The sequence below is a fragment of the Suricata suricatta genome, chromosome 8 (genome assembly GCF_006229205.1).
Source record: "Suricata suricatta isolate VVHF042 chromosome 8, meerkat_22Aug2017_6uvM2_HiC, whole genome shotgun sequence".
Classification (NCBI taxonomy): Eukaryota; Metazoa; Chordata; class Mammalia; order Carnivora; family Herpestidae; genus Suricata; species Suricata suricatta.
Window position 1 is genome coordinate 118,112,381 of NC_043707.1, and position 15,630 is coordinate 118,128,010.

General features: G+C 53.4%; 1 protein-coding gene across 2 annotated transcripts in view; it reads right to left on the reverse strand.

Annotated features, from left to right (window-relative positions):
• Positions 1–698: 698 nt before the first annotated feature.
• Positions 699–15,630, reverse strand: part of TXLNA (taxilin alpha) — a 15,332-nt gene continuing 400 nt past the window's right edge. Inside the window, exons 2-11 of one of the 2 annotated variants that reach the window (XM_029947568.1) lie at positions 14,951–15,160; positions 14,007–14,345; positions 12,175–12,266; positions 8,575–8,745; positions 6,993–7,187; positions 6,242–6,361; positions 5,949–6,023; positions 5,359–5,451; positions 4,889–4,984; positions 699–4,135 (exon numbers count right to left, since the gene is read on the reverse strand). In XM_029947568.1, coding sequence (XP_029803428.1) covers positions 3,824–4,135; positions 4,889–4,984; positions 5,359–5,451; positions 5,949–6,023; positions 6,242–6,361; positions 6,993–7,187; positions 8,575–8,745; positions 12,175–12,266; positions 14,007–14,345; positions 14,951–15,128 — 1,671 coding nt within the window. In that variant the 5' untranslated portion in view covers positions 15,129–15,160 and the 3' untranslated portion in view covers positions 699–3,823. Of the gene's footprint in view, positions 4,136–4,888; positions 4,985–5,358; positions 5,452–5,948; positions 6,024–6,241; positions 6,362–6,992; positions 7,188–8,574; positions 8,746–12,174; positions 12,267–14,006; positions 14,346–14,950; positions 15,484–15,630 lie in introns of those variants that run through there. The other variant, XM_029947569.1, reaches the window with a different exon arrangement.

Here is a 15,630-nt window from a genome sequence, read left to right on the forward strand (position 1 = left end):
CTTCCTTGTGGATCTTCCCAGTGTCCTATTTAAATACCTTTAGTGGTTCCTACTGCCCTGTGGATCTCTTACCTTGACACATAGGCTCCAGGTGACCTCCCACTACCCATTCTGTGCACCTGTATTTCTAAGTAAACTATTTCACTACTAAGTTGTCAAACTTCTGCCTGCCCTTTGGGTCATGATTTCTTTCCAGGTGTCCACCTGTTTCCTCGCTGAAGGGGACAGCAGTTCCTATATGCTCCCGGAGCACCACTGGTTTTTCTGTATCTTAAAGTATCTCTCTCCAGGGTGCTTGCTGACTCAATGGTAGAGTATGGGACCCTTGACCTAGGGGCTGTGAGTTCAAGCCCAACGTTGGGTAGAAAGACTACTCAACCAACCAGCAACCAACCGTAATCTTTCTTCATCACTAGCCTGACCCTTGGTGGGCAGGGGTAACCTCTGACTGAATGAAAAAATCAAGTTCTTCTATGTATATGAGTGTCATGCCAAGTTTGGCAACAGCTTTGCTTGGGCAGCTTGAATGCATCTGCCCGTGGGAATTCCTGGAAGGCAGCTGCTGGGGGTGGGGGTTGCTACAGAAGATGCACGATAGCTGGGCACAGCCAAAAGCTTTGCAGCAGAGCCAGACAAGTCAGTGGCCGCTAGATGAATCCAGAAGCACCAATGACCACAAAGATCAGAAGAGAAACAAGTAAGGCAACAGACTCTTTATTTAATGTGGTTTAAAATACATCAAGATCAAGTCCCTGGCTGTTGTGAATACCAAAAGGAGACAAAGAAGCTGTTGGCACAGCTCTCAAACAAATCTGGGCGGCCAGGTTGAGCCATATGGGAAGCAGTTACAGGGACAGAAGGCAGCACCCCTCCCCCAGGCTTAGACCTGGCTGTCCCTGGGGTGACCACCTCTGCGCCGCCAAGGTGGGAAGATGGGAGCCACAGCTGGATAATCAGCTTGGCAGGCTCTGGCACTCCCCCACGGCCACCAGGGCAGTTCCACTGGCCTCCTGGTCAGCCCTCAGCAGGGCCACTGTGATGGGGGCAGAGGAATGGAAATAACCATCTTTACAGACAGAACATTCTCTTACAGAAAGTGCCTGAGCTCAGCCCATGGTCCAAAAGCCTCATGGAAAACATATTGTAACAAAGTGCTGCTGATACCTCTCAACAATCTGGTGTATGTGAGGCTCTCAGCTGGACAGGGTTCAGAATATAAACTACCGCCCGGTAGGGCCAAGGGCTCTGGGCTCTGAGCCTCACTGGCTCTGGTCCCCTGGAGGAAAGCTAGCAATTGAAGAATCCAACACAGCACTTGGTCCTAAAACTGAGGTCACGTGCGTGGGACCTGCCCTGGTGAGGAAGGCACTGGCCTTCATTCAGATAGGCCACCTTCCCTGCATCTGGCCCAGGCTCCTGGCTGATCAGGGCAGCACCCAGGTACCTGGGTTGACTTTGGAAAGCAGAACGAGCAGAGCAGCTGTAGTGATTGGTGTGATTTGGTCAGTGGAGAGGAAGAGGAAAAGGGAGAATGGGATTCCCACCTACAGCCCAGTCTGGATACCTAGACATGGGCTGGAGCTGAGAGCAAAGGTTCGACTTGCCCAGGACCTAGATTTTGGACGTGAGAAGCCCAGCTGGGGCCACACCTTGCTCACCGAAGCCCCATGCCCCACAGTAGTTAGACTGGTTCCCAGAGGGCTGCTGTGCTGCACAGCCTTGATTCCCCACCAGCCCAACCCCATGGGCTCTGCGAGGTAGCTGAAGCAAGGGATGCAATCACACAGGCCTCCTGCTACTTAAAGCAGGCAGACAGAAGCTTCTGCCTCTTCCCTGTGCTTCCAGAACCAAGCAAACCCTGTATGGGGTCAGCAGCTCTTGTGTGTCTCCGCCTGACGCAGGGGTTGTTGGAAAAAGGCCTTATTGGGGCAAGAAAAGGCATATCCTGGGACCATTCCAGATACAGGCATTTCAGAGGGAAAGATCTTAGGAACACTTAGGAGCTCAGCCAGAGATGGCAAGTCAATCTCAACACTTCCACTGGCTCCTGGGGGAACCTTGAGAAACGAGGATGTACTGGAGGTTACTGGGAGACATTCTGGGCCAATCAGTGATATCTGCCACGGGGTGCAGAGGAAAAATGACGTGCCATTCATCTGCCATCTCTGGTCTAAGTTATAACGTGGTTCAGGAGTACTCAACACTCCACGAACCTATTTATGTGACGGACCAAAGTAAAGGGTGTGGAGAGCGGGCTGGCTGTGCAGGATGAAGGGACCTATGGGGTAATGAATGAGCTTCAGGGAAACCCAGCAAGAAGAGCTCTATGATCCCGTGCCTCGTGGCTGGCAGCTCCCTCAGCAGCACCGAAGTCAAGGCCTGGCTGGAGGTGGGTGTAGTACCTCAAGCCCAGCAGAACTCAGCCTCCAGATCTGAGACCTGTTCTGTTGTTCCAGAACACTGCTCTGTACAGAATGGCTAATGCCCTGGCAAATGTGCAACCAGCACAACTTTCAGTCTACAGTACCAAGTTTGGAGGCAGGGGCCAGACGCAAGTATCTGCAGCCGCCCGTGGAGTTCTGCGGCACCGTGGTCAGACCTCGCTCTGCGCCTCAGCTGTCGGGCAAGAGCTGGGAGGGGGCGTGTCAAGAACGTACTCAGCTCTTATTCCTTGGGCAATGGGACCAGGGCAAATCTCAAGGTCTGCACATTAGGGATGGGGTTAGAAACAGAAACAGACTCATAGAAGCCAAAGGGACAGTTGGGCACGGACCCGGCAACTTCCGCATGGAGACAGGAGTGACGGGAATGAGCGGTGGCCTCCCAGGATTGAAACACAAAGGCAAGCTTGTGGCAAATCCATCAAATGCCCTTTTCCTTCTCCTACCACGTCTGATTTCACCAAACAGGGGACCTCAGCACCAATGTGGCAAAGGTACCAAGTCAGGTGGTGAGGGTGGTGGCACCGGAGACCAACTGCTCCAGGACCCCTCCTCCTTCCGCAGATCAGCACACACAGTCATGTGCAAAACAAAAAAAAACAAAAAAACAAAAACCTTCAGAAAGCATCCTTTGGGTGATCTCTTGTCAATCATTTGTGCAGGCTAGAGAGGCACCTGTGAATGATAAGGCTACTGAGAAGCATCACTGGCCTGGTCCCGGCACCACCTGCGGGCAGGGGAAGCGGTGCCCGAGGGCTCCCTAATAGTGTACCAGTCCATAGCAACTTGGCCCTGGTCTCCCGTCTGAGGCAGGACAGCAGCCTGCCCCTAGCTGTGCGGGCCCTGCCAGGTCCTGCTCCGGGTCCCTGTCCCCAGGCTGAGAGAAGCAAAGGCGCTTCCAGGGGAGCTAGGAAGGCCAGGACCCCCCAAGCCCTGCTAACAAGGGAAACATGGTCGAGGCCTGAGTGTGTCACTTGTCACGAGCCCTGAAGGGCAGGGAGGGAGGGGTCTGAGCCTCAAATCAGGCAGGGGAATGCTCAAGTCACCTGTCGTGCCAGCGCACTGTGATAGCAGCTACAGATGACAGCTCCTCTTTAAGACTCTTGAGCTCCTAGAAGAGCCAGTGACTTCACCTGTACACACCCCCACCTCCAGTGCAAGCCCATTTTACACTTACAGATAGAGATGTATGAGGCCTTGCACATATGCCGTATGTATGTAAAACTGACCCACAAAATCCAAAACTGCAAAGTGTCAGATGCCTGCCAGGTCAGAGCACCCTGGGCCTCAGCACTGGACTTAGCGGCGGGAGCCTCGCATGGGCCAGGCCTGGCTGGGCTGCTTGCTCGCTTCCCAGCACGCCCCTCACCGTGCCAGGCTCCCTAGGCAGTGGTGGAGGTGGGCTCCTGGGGCCCTGCGAGGCCGGCTATTTCTGTGCTTGGTGCTCCAGTGCAGCAAGGGGCTTCTGTGGCCCTTGGGGAGCTAGGCCCTTCATCACCACGCTCCTTGGAGGCAGCTGGAGCCTCTGGCCTTCGCTCAGGGCCACCATCCGTGAGGGAGCCCTGGCCGCCAGCACTCAGGTCCTGTACCCTTTTGTTCAGGTCATTGCGTTCTGTCTGCAGCGCCCGGCACAGCTTCTCCAGCCGCTGGATTTTCACCTGCAGGCCCTCCAGCTCCTTGTCCCGGAGTGTTTTCTAGGGGGAGAAGAGGGGCCTTCAGTGCTGTGCCACCAACCCCTCATGCAACAGTACCTCCTGGTAGAAAACATTCATACTTGAATACTTGAAATAATACACTTGAATGATGCTGGGAGCAGACTACAGTCAAAAGCTGGCGCCTTCCTAGGAAAACAGCCCTGGCGTATGTCAAGACTTGGCTGTCGGTAGGGGGCAGTGTGGTGCAGGGAAGGGACATGGCTTGAAGACTGTGTTTCTCCGGTTATCCATCAGATGACCTTGGCAAATTTAAGACTTGGCTTTAGAGGCTATTCCCTCGTTTATCAGTTAAAATGGACCACTAACAGCAACCTCACAGGTCTTGAGAAGATCCAATGAACTGGCATTAGCTAAAATATGCAGGAGGGTCTGGCACATGTAGCTACTCCAGCAATTAGTTCCCTTCTCCTACATCTCAAACCATGAAATCAACTTAGCTGAGCCACTCTGCATATAAACTGTGCACAGCACTGGCACCCCTTGGTTTTTCAGTTCCTGTATTTCTTTCTTCCATTTGCTCTCTTTGCTTCTACTGCAGACCTACTACTGGGCTCACCACCTCCCGCGGGGAGACAGCTGGCAGAGCCTTTGGGCGTGGACAGATGGACACGTGGGTCTCAGCTTCACCTTACACCAGCTGCATGACTTACTGGTACAAATACAGGAAAGGGCCGAACACCCAAAACTGCACCCACCCTCCCCAGGCCGCGCTGCAGAGCACACGCAGCTCACCTCCTCGGCCATCTCAAGCAGCGCCTTGTTGCTGCTCTCCCACCGGGACCGGTACATGGTGGTTTCTTTCTCCAGCTTCTTGATCTTCTTAGTCATCTGGGTTACGGGGAAGACAGAAGGAAGCAGTCAGGGGGCCAGACTGTCTATGCATCTGTGTCTCCATGGTGGGCAACAGTTCCGAGGGGAGCAAGGCATTGCAGGGCACAGTTGGTGCCTCTGATGCCACACCAGGACCTCTAATGTTAAATGCCACCACCATTTACAGGAAATGACAAGGCTTCCCCTTCCCCAGGACAGCCTGAAGGCTGCACGAATCAGGGATGTCTGAGAGCCCACCTTTGCTATCAAGCACACTGTTACCGTAAACAGCTCCCACACAGGGCACCCCAGGGGCTGGGGCTTCTCGAAGACAGGCCCAGTGCTCGAAGCAGCTTGTGCCCTGAAGCCACACGCAGCCTGGACACTGTTACCTTTTCCATCTCCTGTTTGAATGTGGTGAACACCTCACTGCTTTTGGAAAGAGTATTCTGGAACTCCTCAAACTTCTCCGTGTATAGGGCAAGCTGGGTGAGAAAGAAGCCCAGGGATAAGATTCGGCTTCTCTGGGGCGCACCTCTGGCTAACACAGTCAGACCCATCCTTGGACCTCTGACCCAACAATTCCACTGAGGTACCATGTTTCTTTAAAACAAAAGCTATGTGTTTGGAAGGACAGAATCCAAAATGCTAAGCCTGGAAAGCAGGATTTCTTCTGCCTTACATTTTGCCTTCATGTTTGTTTCCAAACTTTTCTTCTTAAGTACAATTTATGTAATTAAAAATAACCATCCATCACCGCCTCTGCCAAAGCAGCACACACTTCCAACTAGGAACGAGGTCCTTCAAGCTCACCTAGCCACCTGGCCACCACCGCAGGTGCTTGGCAGGGCCAGAGGGAACAAAGGCTCAGCGAGGTCACACAGCAGGCAAGGTGGTCCTAAAACGGGGGTCCCACTTCCCTCCCCCAGGATGGGTCTCGGTGAGGGGACCTCAGAGGCACAGGGTCAGCACACAGTCTCACCTGCTGTTTCAGGTGGGTCTCCTGCTGCTTCATCAGCTCGCACATCCTCTGGGATTCCACTGCCTCTTTGAGGAGCTGTTTCCAAGACAGGACCCCAGACCTGTCAGTAACCCCTAGGGGCTGCTTGGCCTTTTATTTTAGCCATATGCCCCAGAGCCCACTGACGCTTCCTGCTCTTACTGCTATCTGAGGAAGAAGTGTCCTGGTCTGGCCAGGCAGCAACCTTTCCCTTCCAAACGTTAACTATGTGCCAAGCAGAACCCAACCCTCCACCCCCAAGGCCGGAGCCTCACAAAATCCTTCTCCCGCTGGTGCCTCTCCTCCGCCTCCTTCAGCATCTCCTGGGCCTGCTGGAGCTTGGCATCCACCAGCTGCTGCTGCAGGTCCTTGTGTTTGAAGACTTTGTCGATGTGCTGCAGGAAAGCACGGTGGGAAGGCCACCTGTCAGCAGCTCCCTTTCTCGGGGATGCCTGATGGCTTCAGGGGTGTCCCATCTGCAGAGATGAGGGTACCCTGGCCAGCCTCCCATCTCACTCTGACATGGACTCCCACGTGTAATCTAGCATGTGGGCCCCAGATCCCCGCAAGATCTACTTCCCAACCTCACCTGGTCTCTCTCCAGGCAGTCCTGGGTGTGCACAGGGCTGGACTCAGCTCCCAGGAAGCTAAGTAATAAATACACTCAAACCTCCAGCCCCAAGAGATCACTTTGCTGGGCTAATAACCCTCACTTTTGTAGCCCGATTCCCTTGTAAATGGGAAGAAAGAACAAAGATGACACCTCCCTCAACACAATGGCTTAGCTCAGTTGGCAAAGACCTGCCCCATCTACCACGATGAGGTGTGTGGACTTCAACGGGTGGCAGTCCTAACCCCTGGAGGAGCCCTGGGAGCCAGGACCGGGCGAGAGACAGGGCATGGACTCAAGTGCTACTTCAGAGGTGGAAGCAACTGAATACAAGGGATGTGGGGATCTTCCATACTTGTTGGGCCGTGCGGGAAAGCTGGCCTGGAGCTGGGTGACGGCCGTGAGGCACCCCTTACCTCCTCCCGCAGTTCATACTGCTCGATCAGCTTCTTGAGCCTCTCCGCCAGCTCCATGTTCTCCTGGCGCAGCTTGGAATTGCGCTCGTTGTGCTGTTCCATCTGCAGCTGAATGTCATTCAGTGTCACCTGGAAGTGTGACGTCACCTCCTTGCGTTTCTCCTCCTCTTCCCGGGCCCGCTGCACACCTTCTTCCTGGGCAGAGAAGTCAGCCCCTGCGTCATCACCCGCTGGTCCCCGGTCAGCAATGGTCTAACCCTCCCTGCTCTCCAAGGCAGGAGCAGCCGAGTTCCAAGAAGTCCTGCAAAAGGGGCTCCTAAAGAACCCCTCTATCAGGTGACATCTAGTGAGAGATTCTTTTCCTAGAAAAATGCAGGCATACGTATAGGTGCCCTTCTAAAGCAAGCCAGACCCCCCCGGAGCCCATTCTTCCAGACCTCAAGGTAAGAAGTCTGATTCTTGTGCTTTCATCTCTCCCCTCTCCTCCCCACCCCCAACCAACCAACCAATTCAAAGGCAGTAACACGGGGGCCGGGGGGCGCAACCGTGTGCAGACCCAGGTACGCAGACACTACGGTGGGCAGGCAATCTGGCTGAGCCGTTAACATTTTCAGTCTGCACGCTCTTTGACCCAGACATTTCACTGCTGAGATTTAGCCTATAGATAAATTCTATATAATCAGCTACGGATGAATATAACAAGAATTGTCATTTTGCTCTATTCACATAATTGTGAAAAATTAGGGAACAACCCCAGAAATTCCTTAACTAGGGCACTGATAAAATACAGTATATCCACACAGCAGTGCTGTTAAAAATGAGACAGACACTCGGAAACAAACTGATGAGGAAAGAAAGGCATTATGCACAGTGAGAAAATGAAACAGAACATGAAGCAACGTAACCATAGTTTTTCCATTTAAAAAACTCTACATCGCTTCTCGGCCTTTTGGCTAAGATCAAGTGTAAAAAACTCTACATGTGTTCAGGGAAGTCTAAAGGCAGTGCATAAAGTTACATGTAAGTAGAATTACTTCCCGGAAGTTACTGTGAAACACGGGTTGAAGAGGGTGGGCAACTGTCACCTTTGTTATACTTTTGTCACCTTTGAATTTCTCACATCAAGTGTATGTTAACGTTGCAATGTTTTCAAAGACAAACTAAAAATAAGCAAAACAAGTTGCAAACTACCATAGTCACAGACCCAAATCTGTAAGAAAGACATAAAGGACACATAACCCCTCCTCCCCCGAGAGGTCACAGCAGTGACCAGGCTTTGACCAGATGAACCTCATCCTAGGAGGAGCAGAACCAGGGGGAAAGAGACAGCCCCCGGATTGCTGGAGCCTGGGAGAGGGGCGGCCTGGCAGCGCAGGGCCCGGGCCTCCCTGCAATGGCTGGTGACGGGTGCGGTGCCTCGGCGCTCAGCTCACCGGACCCTAACTAGTCCAGGTCAAGCGGTGACTAGATGCTCTAAGGCAGGGTGCCACTGGGCAAAGTCGCACTACTTTTTGAGGGGCAAGCCCACCACAGAGGAGCAGGAGTCCAGGAAGCCAGAGTGGGGGGGGGGGGCCCGGCCCACCTTGAGGGAGCGGTTGTGGCGCTGCAGCTCGCGGCACAGGCTCTCCAGCTTGCTGCGGGCCAGGACGGCCTTGCTGTGCTCCCCGCGCAGGTGGTCCTTCTCCTGCACCAGCTGGCTCTGCTTCTTCTGCAGCAGCTTCATCTGCTTCTGGGAGTTCCGATGCTCCTCCAGCTGGGGGCAGGGAGGGCGAGTAAGTAACCTGTGGGACTCTTCCTGAGGATCCCCCGCCATGCCCCACAGTCCCCGGCCCCCACCGCTTCGCCTGGACACGGTGTGGGAGCTTTACACACATCAGTAAACCCAGGGGCCCCATCTCCAGGACATAGAGACGAGCGCTCGGGACAAGCAGGGGTGCCGATCCCAGTCTCTGTGACTGCTCTGCCTCAAGAAAGAGAGCTCTCCAAACTTGGACCATTATTCTTTCAACTCTGGGGACACTCATGCCCTCAGATGAGCTCTCTTGCCACCCTGTCCTTGTACTCGGCAGACCTCCATCACTCCCTCTTGCTACCCTGGGACTTAGCACCACTTCTCTCAACATGATGGCTGTTAATATTTTGGCCTTATTTTATGGACAGACCTTAACCTCCTCCTCGGGCCCTGTCCCCTCCCCAGATCAGCATCCCACCCTGGAGCCTATTCAACGTGGACACAGTGCGACTCAGTCACGTAATTATAGGTTTTCTAGTGGCTTCATTAAGAAAGTAAAGAGTAGGGGCGCCTGGGTGGCTCAGTCAGTTAAGCGTCCGGCTTGGGCTCAGGTCATGATCTCACAGTTCGTGGGTTCGAGCCCCGCGTCGGGCTCTGTGCTGACAGCTAGCTCAGAGCCTGGAGCCTGCTTCGGATTCTGTGTCTCCCTCTCTCTCTGACCCTCCCCTGTTCGTGCTTTCTCTATCAAAAAAAAAAAAAAAAAAAAAAAAAGGAGCGTAAAGAGTAGGGGCCCCTTCGTGGCTCAGTTGGTTAAGCATCAGACTTCAGTTCAGCTCATGATCTTGCACTTCGTGAGTTCGAACCCCATGTCGGGCTCTGTGCTGACAGCTCAGAGCCTGGAGCCTGTTTTGGTCTGTGTCTCCCTCTGTCTCCCTCTCTCTCAAAAATGAATAAACATTAAAAAAAATTTAAAAAGTAAAAAATAGATGAAATTAACATTAGTAAAATAATTAATCTAATACCTGAATATTTTAATTTCAACCTGAAATCAATGCAAAAATTGGAGATATTTTATTTTCCCCCTTTCCTTAGGTGTTTGAAATCGGATGTGTATCTTACAACACTTTCAGCACACCCAAATCCAGAGTAGGAACACTTCATTTGGCCAGTGGTTACTGTCCTGGACAGTCAGGTCTAGACTGTCATTCATTACCCAGAAACACATGCACCTCCCTCATCTCAACCCAGGGCTGGGCCACTACACCTGTCATTCTAGCTCATTCCCTCTAATATTTGTGGACCCAGAAATTCTACCATACTGGATCTCCAACTCAATGACCCAACCATCCTTTCACTTTCCTTGAACCCTCCTTTACTTTATATGTAAAACATATATAACAGTATAGCTTTAGATGTATTTTGAGAGAGAGAAAGAGCGTATGTGCATGCATGTGTGAGCAGGAGAGGGGCAGAGCAGGGGAGGGAGGGACAGACAGAATCTTTAAAAAAAGTAATTTTTTAAATGTTTATTTATTTCTGAGAGAGACAGAATAGGAGCAGGGGAGGGGCAGAGAGAGAAGTAGACACAGAATCCAAAGCAGGCTCCAGGCTCTGAACTGTCAGCACAGAGCCTGACGTGGCGCTCAAACTCACGAACTGCGTGATCATGACCTGAGCCGAAGCTGGACGCTTAACAAACTGAGCCACCCAGGTGCCCCAGAGGGAGAGAATCTTAATCAGGCTACACATTCAGCTTGACACAGGACTCGATCCCACAACCCTGGGATCATGACCTGAGCCCAAATCAATGCTTAACTGACTGAGCCAGCCAGGGGCCCCAAACCCTCCTTTAAATGATCACTGATCTTCTTACCTGGCTTAGATTTCTTACACCCTCAACTCTCTTGCCCCCTTTTCCTGATAAACCGTATATCAACCTTCTGAGTCCTCTGCCCTGACGCAGAACCAGCCCTGCCTGAAGAATCACACTTTAAATTCGTGACCACCCCTTTGGGGAAGACCCCTGTCTGCCTCGCTGCCCAACTGCATTACTTACACCCCTCTTCCAGACAGTTTCTTTTTTCAATGTTCATTTTTGAGAGACAGAGTGCGAGTAGGGGAGGAGTAGAGAGAGAGGGAGACACAGAATCTGAAGCGGGCTCCAGGCCGTCAGCACAGATGTGGGGCCCGAACCCCGCAGACAACTATTTCATCCTCCTCTTTTTTCCCTCTCCTCAGCCCCAGCGGGGAGACCTCATCTCCCTGGGAACAGAAGCAACTGGAGGCCCAGGGGCACAAGCTGCCCCTCTGCCCGTCCACCTCCACCGGCCCTCTCCGCCAGGCCCCGGGGCCCCGTTGGCGTGGTGCTTCCCAGCACAGCCCGCCCGCTCGTCGCTCTGGCCCCTCCCTCCACATCTACTTGAGAACATCCCTCTGGCGACTCAGCTCCTCCTCTCTGGCTTCATCCATCCTTCCCTGGCTGGCTCACTCTGAAGGGGCGCTATCTTTTTCATAGCCTGTCCTTTATGTAATGGTTATCACAACCCCATTAGGCAGGTGTGCTTTTCCCCGTTTTACAAATGAGAACAATTCCCTATAGGAGAATTCCAGCTAATAAATGTGAATGGCCTGGAAGAATTTAAATTAAGTAGTTAGGCAATGGCCCTCGTTGGATGAATCCGTTCACTCAAATTCGGCTGGAAACCTGACAAGGGTGGGACCTGGCTGGAGCCACCTGACCCCAGTGCACAACCTTCAGTCACTAGCAGCGGGAGAGGCGCACTCTGGTTCTCTACAGAGCACCGCTTATGAAGGGTTTCCGGCAAAAGAGTTGAACTTGGATTGATTGGATCAAGCTTCTAGAGCTAATTTCCAATCTATCTACAAGAACCAAGGAGGTAAAGGAACAAGTTAAATGCCACTGCCAAGTGAGAAAGTGAGATATCCTTGCGTGACCTGCAGTAAGTCAGTGTCACGGGGAAAGGTGGGCGGGAAGATGAACACTGTTTTGGAGTACAAGGGAAAAAAAGTTAAAGACCTAATGTATTAAAGAGACCTCTCATCAAAGTGATATTTTAATGGATCGGGGAACTAGGCATGTTAGAGAATATCACGTGATTCGTGCTAGTCTTGTTAAGTGTGACGACGACATTGTTCATTTCCCTATTTTGGGGAGACGCACGCTAACACACAGGGGTGAGCTGACGTGGTGTCCGGCACTGGGGCCAGGAAGTGAGGGCTGGACCACCGGAATGTGAAGCTTCTCCTCTTACAGTCAGCCTGGAAGAGGCCGCCTGGGACCCGACTCCCCAATTAACAGATGGGGCAAAGGCCCCGAGAGGCGGAACGGGAATTGAGCCACCCGGGTGCCCCTGCCCCCTCCACCCCATGCCAGGCGGCCTGCTGACGTTCCCAGGCAGGGCGGGTGCAAGGAGCAGGGGGAGAACTGACCAGTTCGGCGTACTTCTTGCACAGAGCGGCCAGCTTCTCCTCTGGGGTGCTCAGCGTGTTCAGTGTCTGCATCAGCAACGTGATCTCCTTCCCTGCAAAGCACAGGGAGCAAAAGGATGGATCCCCTTCTCTGGGGGTCTCCCCAGGCCTGGGCCCACGCTCTTCTGCCTCGAGGCAGCCCTCTCTTCTCACACTTTATACTTTTTTTTTTTTAATTTTTTTATTAATTTTTGATACAGGAGAGACAGAGCATGAGAGGGGGAGGGTCAGAGAGAGAAGGAGACACAGAACTGGAAGCAGGCTCCAGGCTCTGAGCTAGCCGTCAGCACAGAGCCTGACGCGGGGCTCGAACCCACGAACGTGAGATCTGACCTGAGCCGAAGTCGGAGGCTTAACCGACTGAGCCACCCAGGCGCCCCACACTTTATACTTCTGTGTGTTGAACTGGCTGCCAACCCATCAGACTGTGTGCTTTAGGAGGGCGGCCGCCAACCCAATGCTGCCTACTGCTGTGGTCCCAGCTCTGCCCCGTACTGTCCCTAGTGCCATTGCAGAGGACACGCTCAACAAATGCTTAATACGTGAACGACTGAATTTATGTGGAGACTCCCTGGTGAACACCAGGGGTGGGAGAAAAAAAGCTGCCCTCTCTGTCCACAGGAGAAAAAAAAGATGTCCCATCTGCAAATTAACTGTTTCAATGCAAGGACAGCGCTTCTGAAAGAAGGATGCCAAAGGGAAGAGGTCTCCTCGAGAACTACAAAACTCTCGTCAATGCAGGGAGTCAAACAGCGACCTTTACTTTTTCCCTCCTCAACCTCTCACGAACAGCGAACCTGAAAAACGAATATACCTTCCAATATTTGACTCTAAGATTAAGAAACAACAAAAACAAACAAAAAACCCTCTTTCAATCAGGATGACGGGCAGAGGGTGGGAAAGCAGGGACTAAGACAGGGACATAAGATCACCTAACTTGGATTCTTTGACACACACTAGCGCCCTAGCCCTCCAACGACTCTCCCTCACTGTCTGTGCCAGTCAGGCAGTCTTCCTTCTGTCTCCCTGGAAGGCCGCTGGACAGAGCACAGCATCAGACTCCTGAAGTGTCAGCCTTCAGAGGCTCCAAAAGATCGGGGCAGAGCCTGCAAAGCACAGGCACACAGGCCAAATCCAACTCACAGAGGGGTTCTGTTTGGCCTCTAGCATATTAGTTGCCAACTACTAAAAATCCAGAGAGATTTCATGTACCTCTGGACAAAAGAAAGGAAAAAGGAAAGGAAAAGAAAGGCTGGCTACACTTGGCTTGTAATGTTACATTCTATCAACATGCTGGGACCAAGTGACAATCACCTCTTTGGATGAAGTAGGCGATGTCTTGGTCTTCTTGGGGCCTGCCTGTCTAACCTGGCTTAGTTGAGTTTTCAACCCTGGTCTAGTCTAAATCTTACTGCGGAGAAGTGAAAACTAAGGACCAGAAAGGAGAAAGGTCTTGCCCAAGTTCACGGTGAGGGTTAGAGAGAGTGCTGGCTGACACAGGAGACCACTCCGGCCCCCTGCTCTCCACTTTCTCAAAGACAGAGAAAGCAGGCTAGATTTCGGAAGTAAGTAAGAAACTTACTTGCTTCCAGGGCCAGAAGTCCCTGTGCAATGAACAACTTACACACCTCTGTACTATGGGCCACAGCGCAGCTTAGAGCAAGCTAACGTAACTTGCTGCTCTGGGAAGTTGTCTCCTGGGAATCCTGGCAGAGCAGGTTAGCCCAAGGAATGTTGGCTTGGCCCAAACTCCCCCACCTCACCAGCCTCACAAGAAGCTACCCCGTGCTCACCCAGACCCTTGGCTTTCTTCTTCTCCTGTGGCCTTCGGTGATCCCGGTCTCCGACCTCGTCACTTGCCCGGATCTCATCTGTGCCCGGCTCCCCTTTAGAGGTCTCCTTCTCACCATTGACTACTGGGGTCTCTGGCTCAGGCTCCCCATTCCTCGAGGCATAGGTCCGGGATTTGTCTGCATCTTCGGGTTCAGCAGGCTCACCCTGTGCCCCATCCTCACCAGGGCCTCCCTGATTGTTGTCTACACAGTATGTGCTCAGGATGTCTTCCAGCTGGCGGCTCAGCTCCTCAGAGACGTCTCGGAGGGCCCCAGACTGAGCAGTTTTGGCTTGTGCTCCTACAAGACAAGGGGCAAAATGAAAAACAAGACGGTTATACCAGCAGTTGGGATTTTCAGGCCCAAACTTACTGCTGTGGGTTAAATGCCGCCTACGTTCTTTAAGCTGTTTATTTATTTACTATTAAATGACATAACTGTGTCCCACTATTGCCCAACCACGTCTGTTGTGAAGGTCAAAGAAATCAAAGCATCCACCACATAGGGTTGGCACGTAGCTGAAGCCCAACGGCTAGGCCATCCCCTTCTCATCGAAGAATCATTTCTTGCTATTAAAAAAGTTCCAGGAAAGCCTCCAACACGAAGAGCAGTTACCCACTGGTGAATGAGGGGTTTCTAAGGCGGGCTGGCTCGATGTCTCATTTGGCTGCCCCCTGATTTAATCCCGTCAGAGCCTTCCCTCAAGAGTTCTGTTCCAGTGCTTACAGTGGGAGGCGCTATCACCCCCCCCCCCCCCCCCCCCCCCCCCCCCGCCCTGGGAAGCCGTGCGGATCACGGATGGGGCGGGTGGCATAGACAGCGGCCAAGGCCTCTGACTCCAGAAGCTACCCTGGCGCACCACACACTCCTCCCCCTGCCCGCTGGAAAGCAGAGCTGGCACACACCCTCAGTCTTCCCCGGAGACTGGCTGGAAGGACCTTCGGCTTCGGTCGCAGGAGCCGCCTGGCTGGGCCGCCCCTGGGCTCCCTCTGGTCCTGCTTCCGCTTGCCCCGGGCTGCTTTTTGGATTGCAAGTGTTGCCCGAATGCTTGGCAGCCCCATTCTTTTTGTCCTGGTTCTTCATTGTAGTCTGCGGTGCTAGGCTGGGAGCGGATCCTACAGAAACAAACACACTATTCTCTAGACTTCGACTGTCTTCACAGCCTGGACCCGAGATCCGGGTACCGGAAGCACAGAGCTTCTTAGAACACGCCGGCTGGCCTTCACGGGAGGGAGCCAACGGTTCCGTCTCCGGCCGGTGAGGGAAGCACGGCGCGCCCAGGCAGGTTTGCGGGATGCCGCTCCAGAAGCGGGGCAGGCGAGGCCTCCTTTCTCGATCAAAGCCGCTTCCCGGCACTAGAGGACCCCCTCGCCGCAGGCCGAGAGCGGGATAGGCTCAGGGCGGGAGACTGACGTGGCGGGACGCTCGATTCCCATCCCTCCCCCGGCCCCCAGGCCCCACGTGGGACCGCCCCCCCCCGCGCGCGCACAGCCACCCACGCCCCGCGCGCCCTCCAGCCGGGCGCCCCGCCCGCCAGCGTATGCGCAAAGGCCTCAGCCCTGCCCCCCACGGCCCTCGCCCTCGC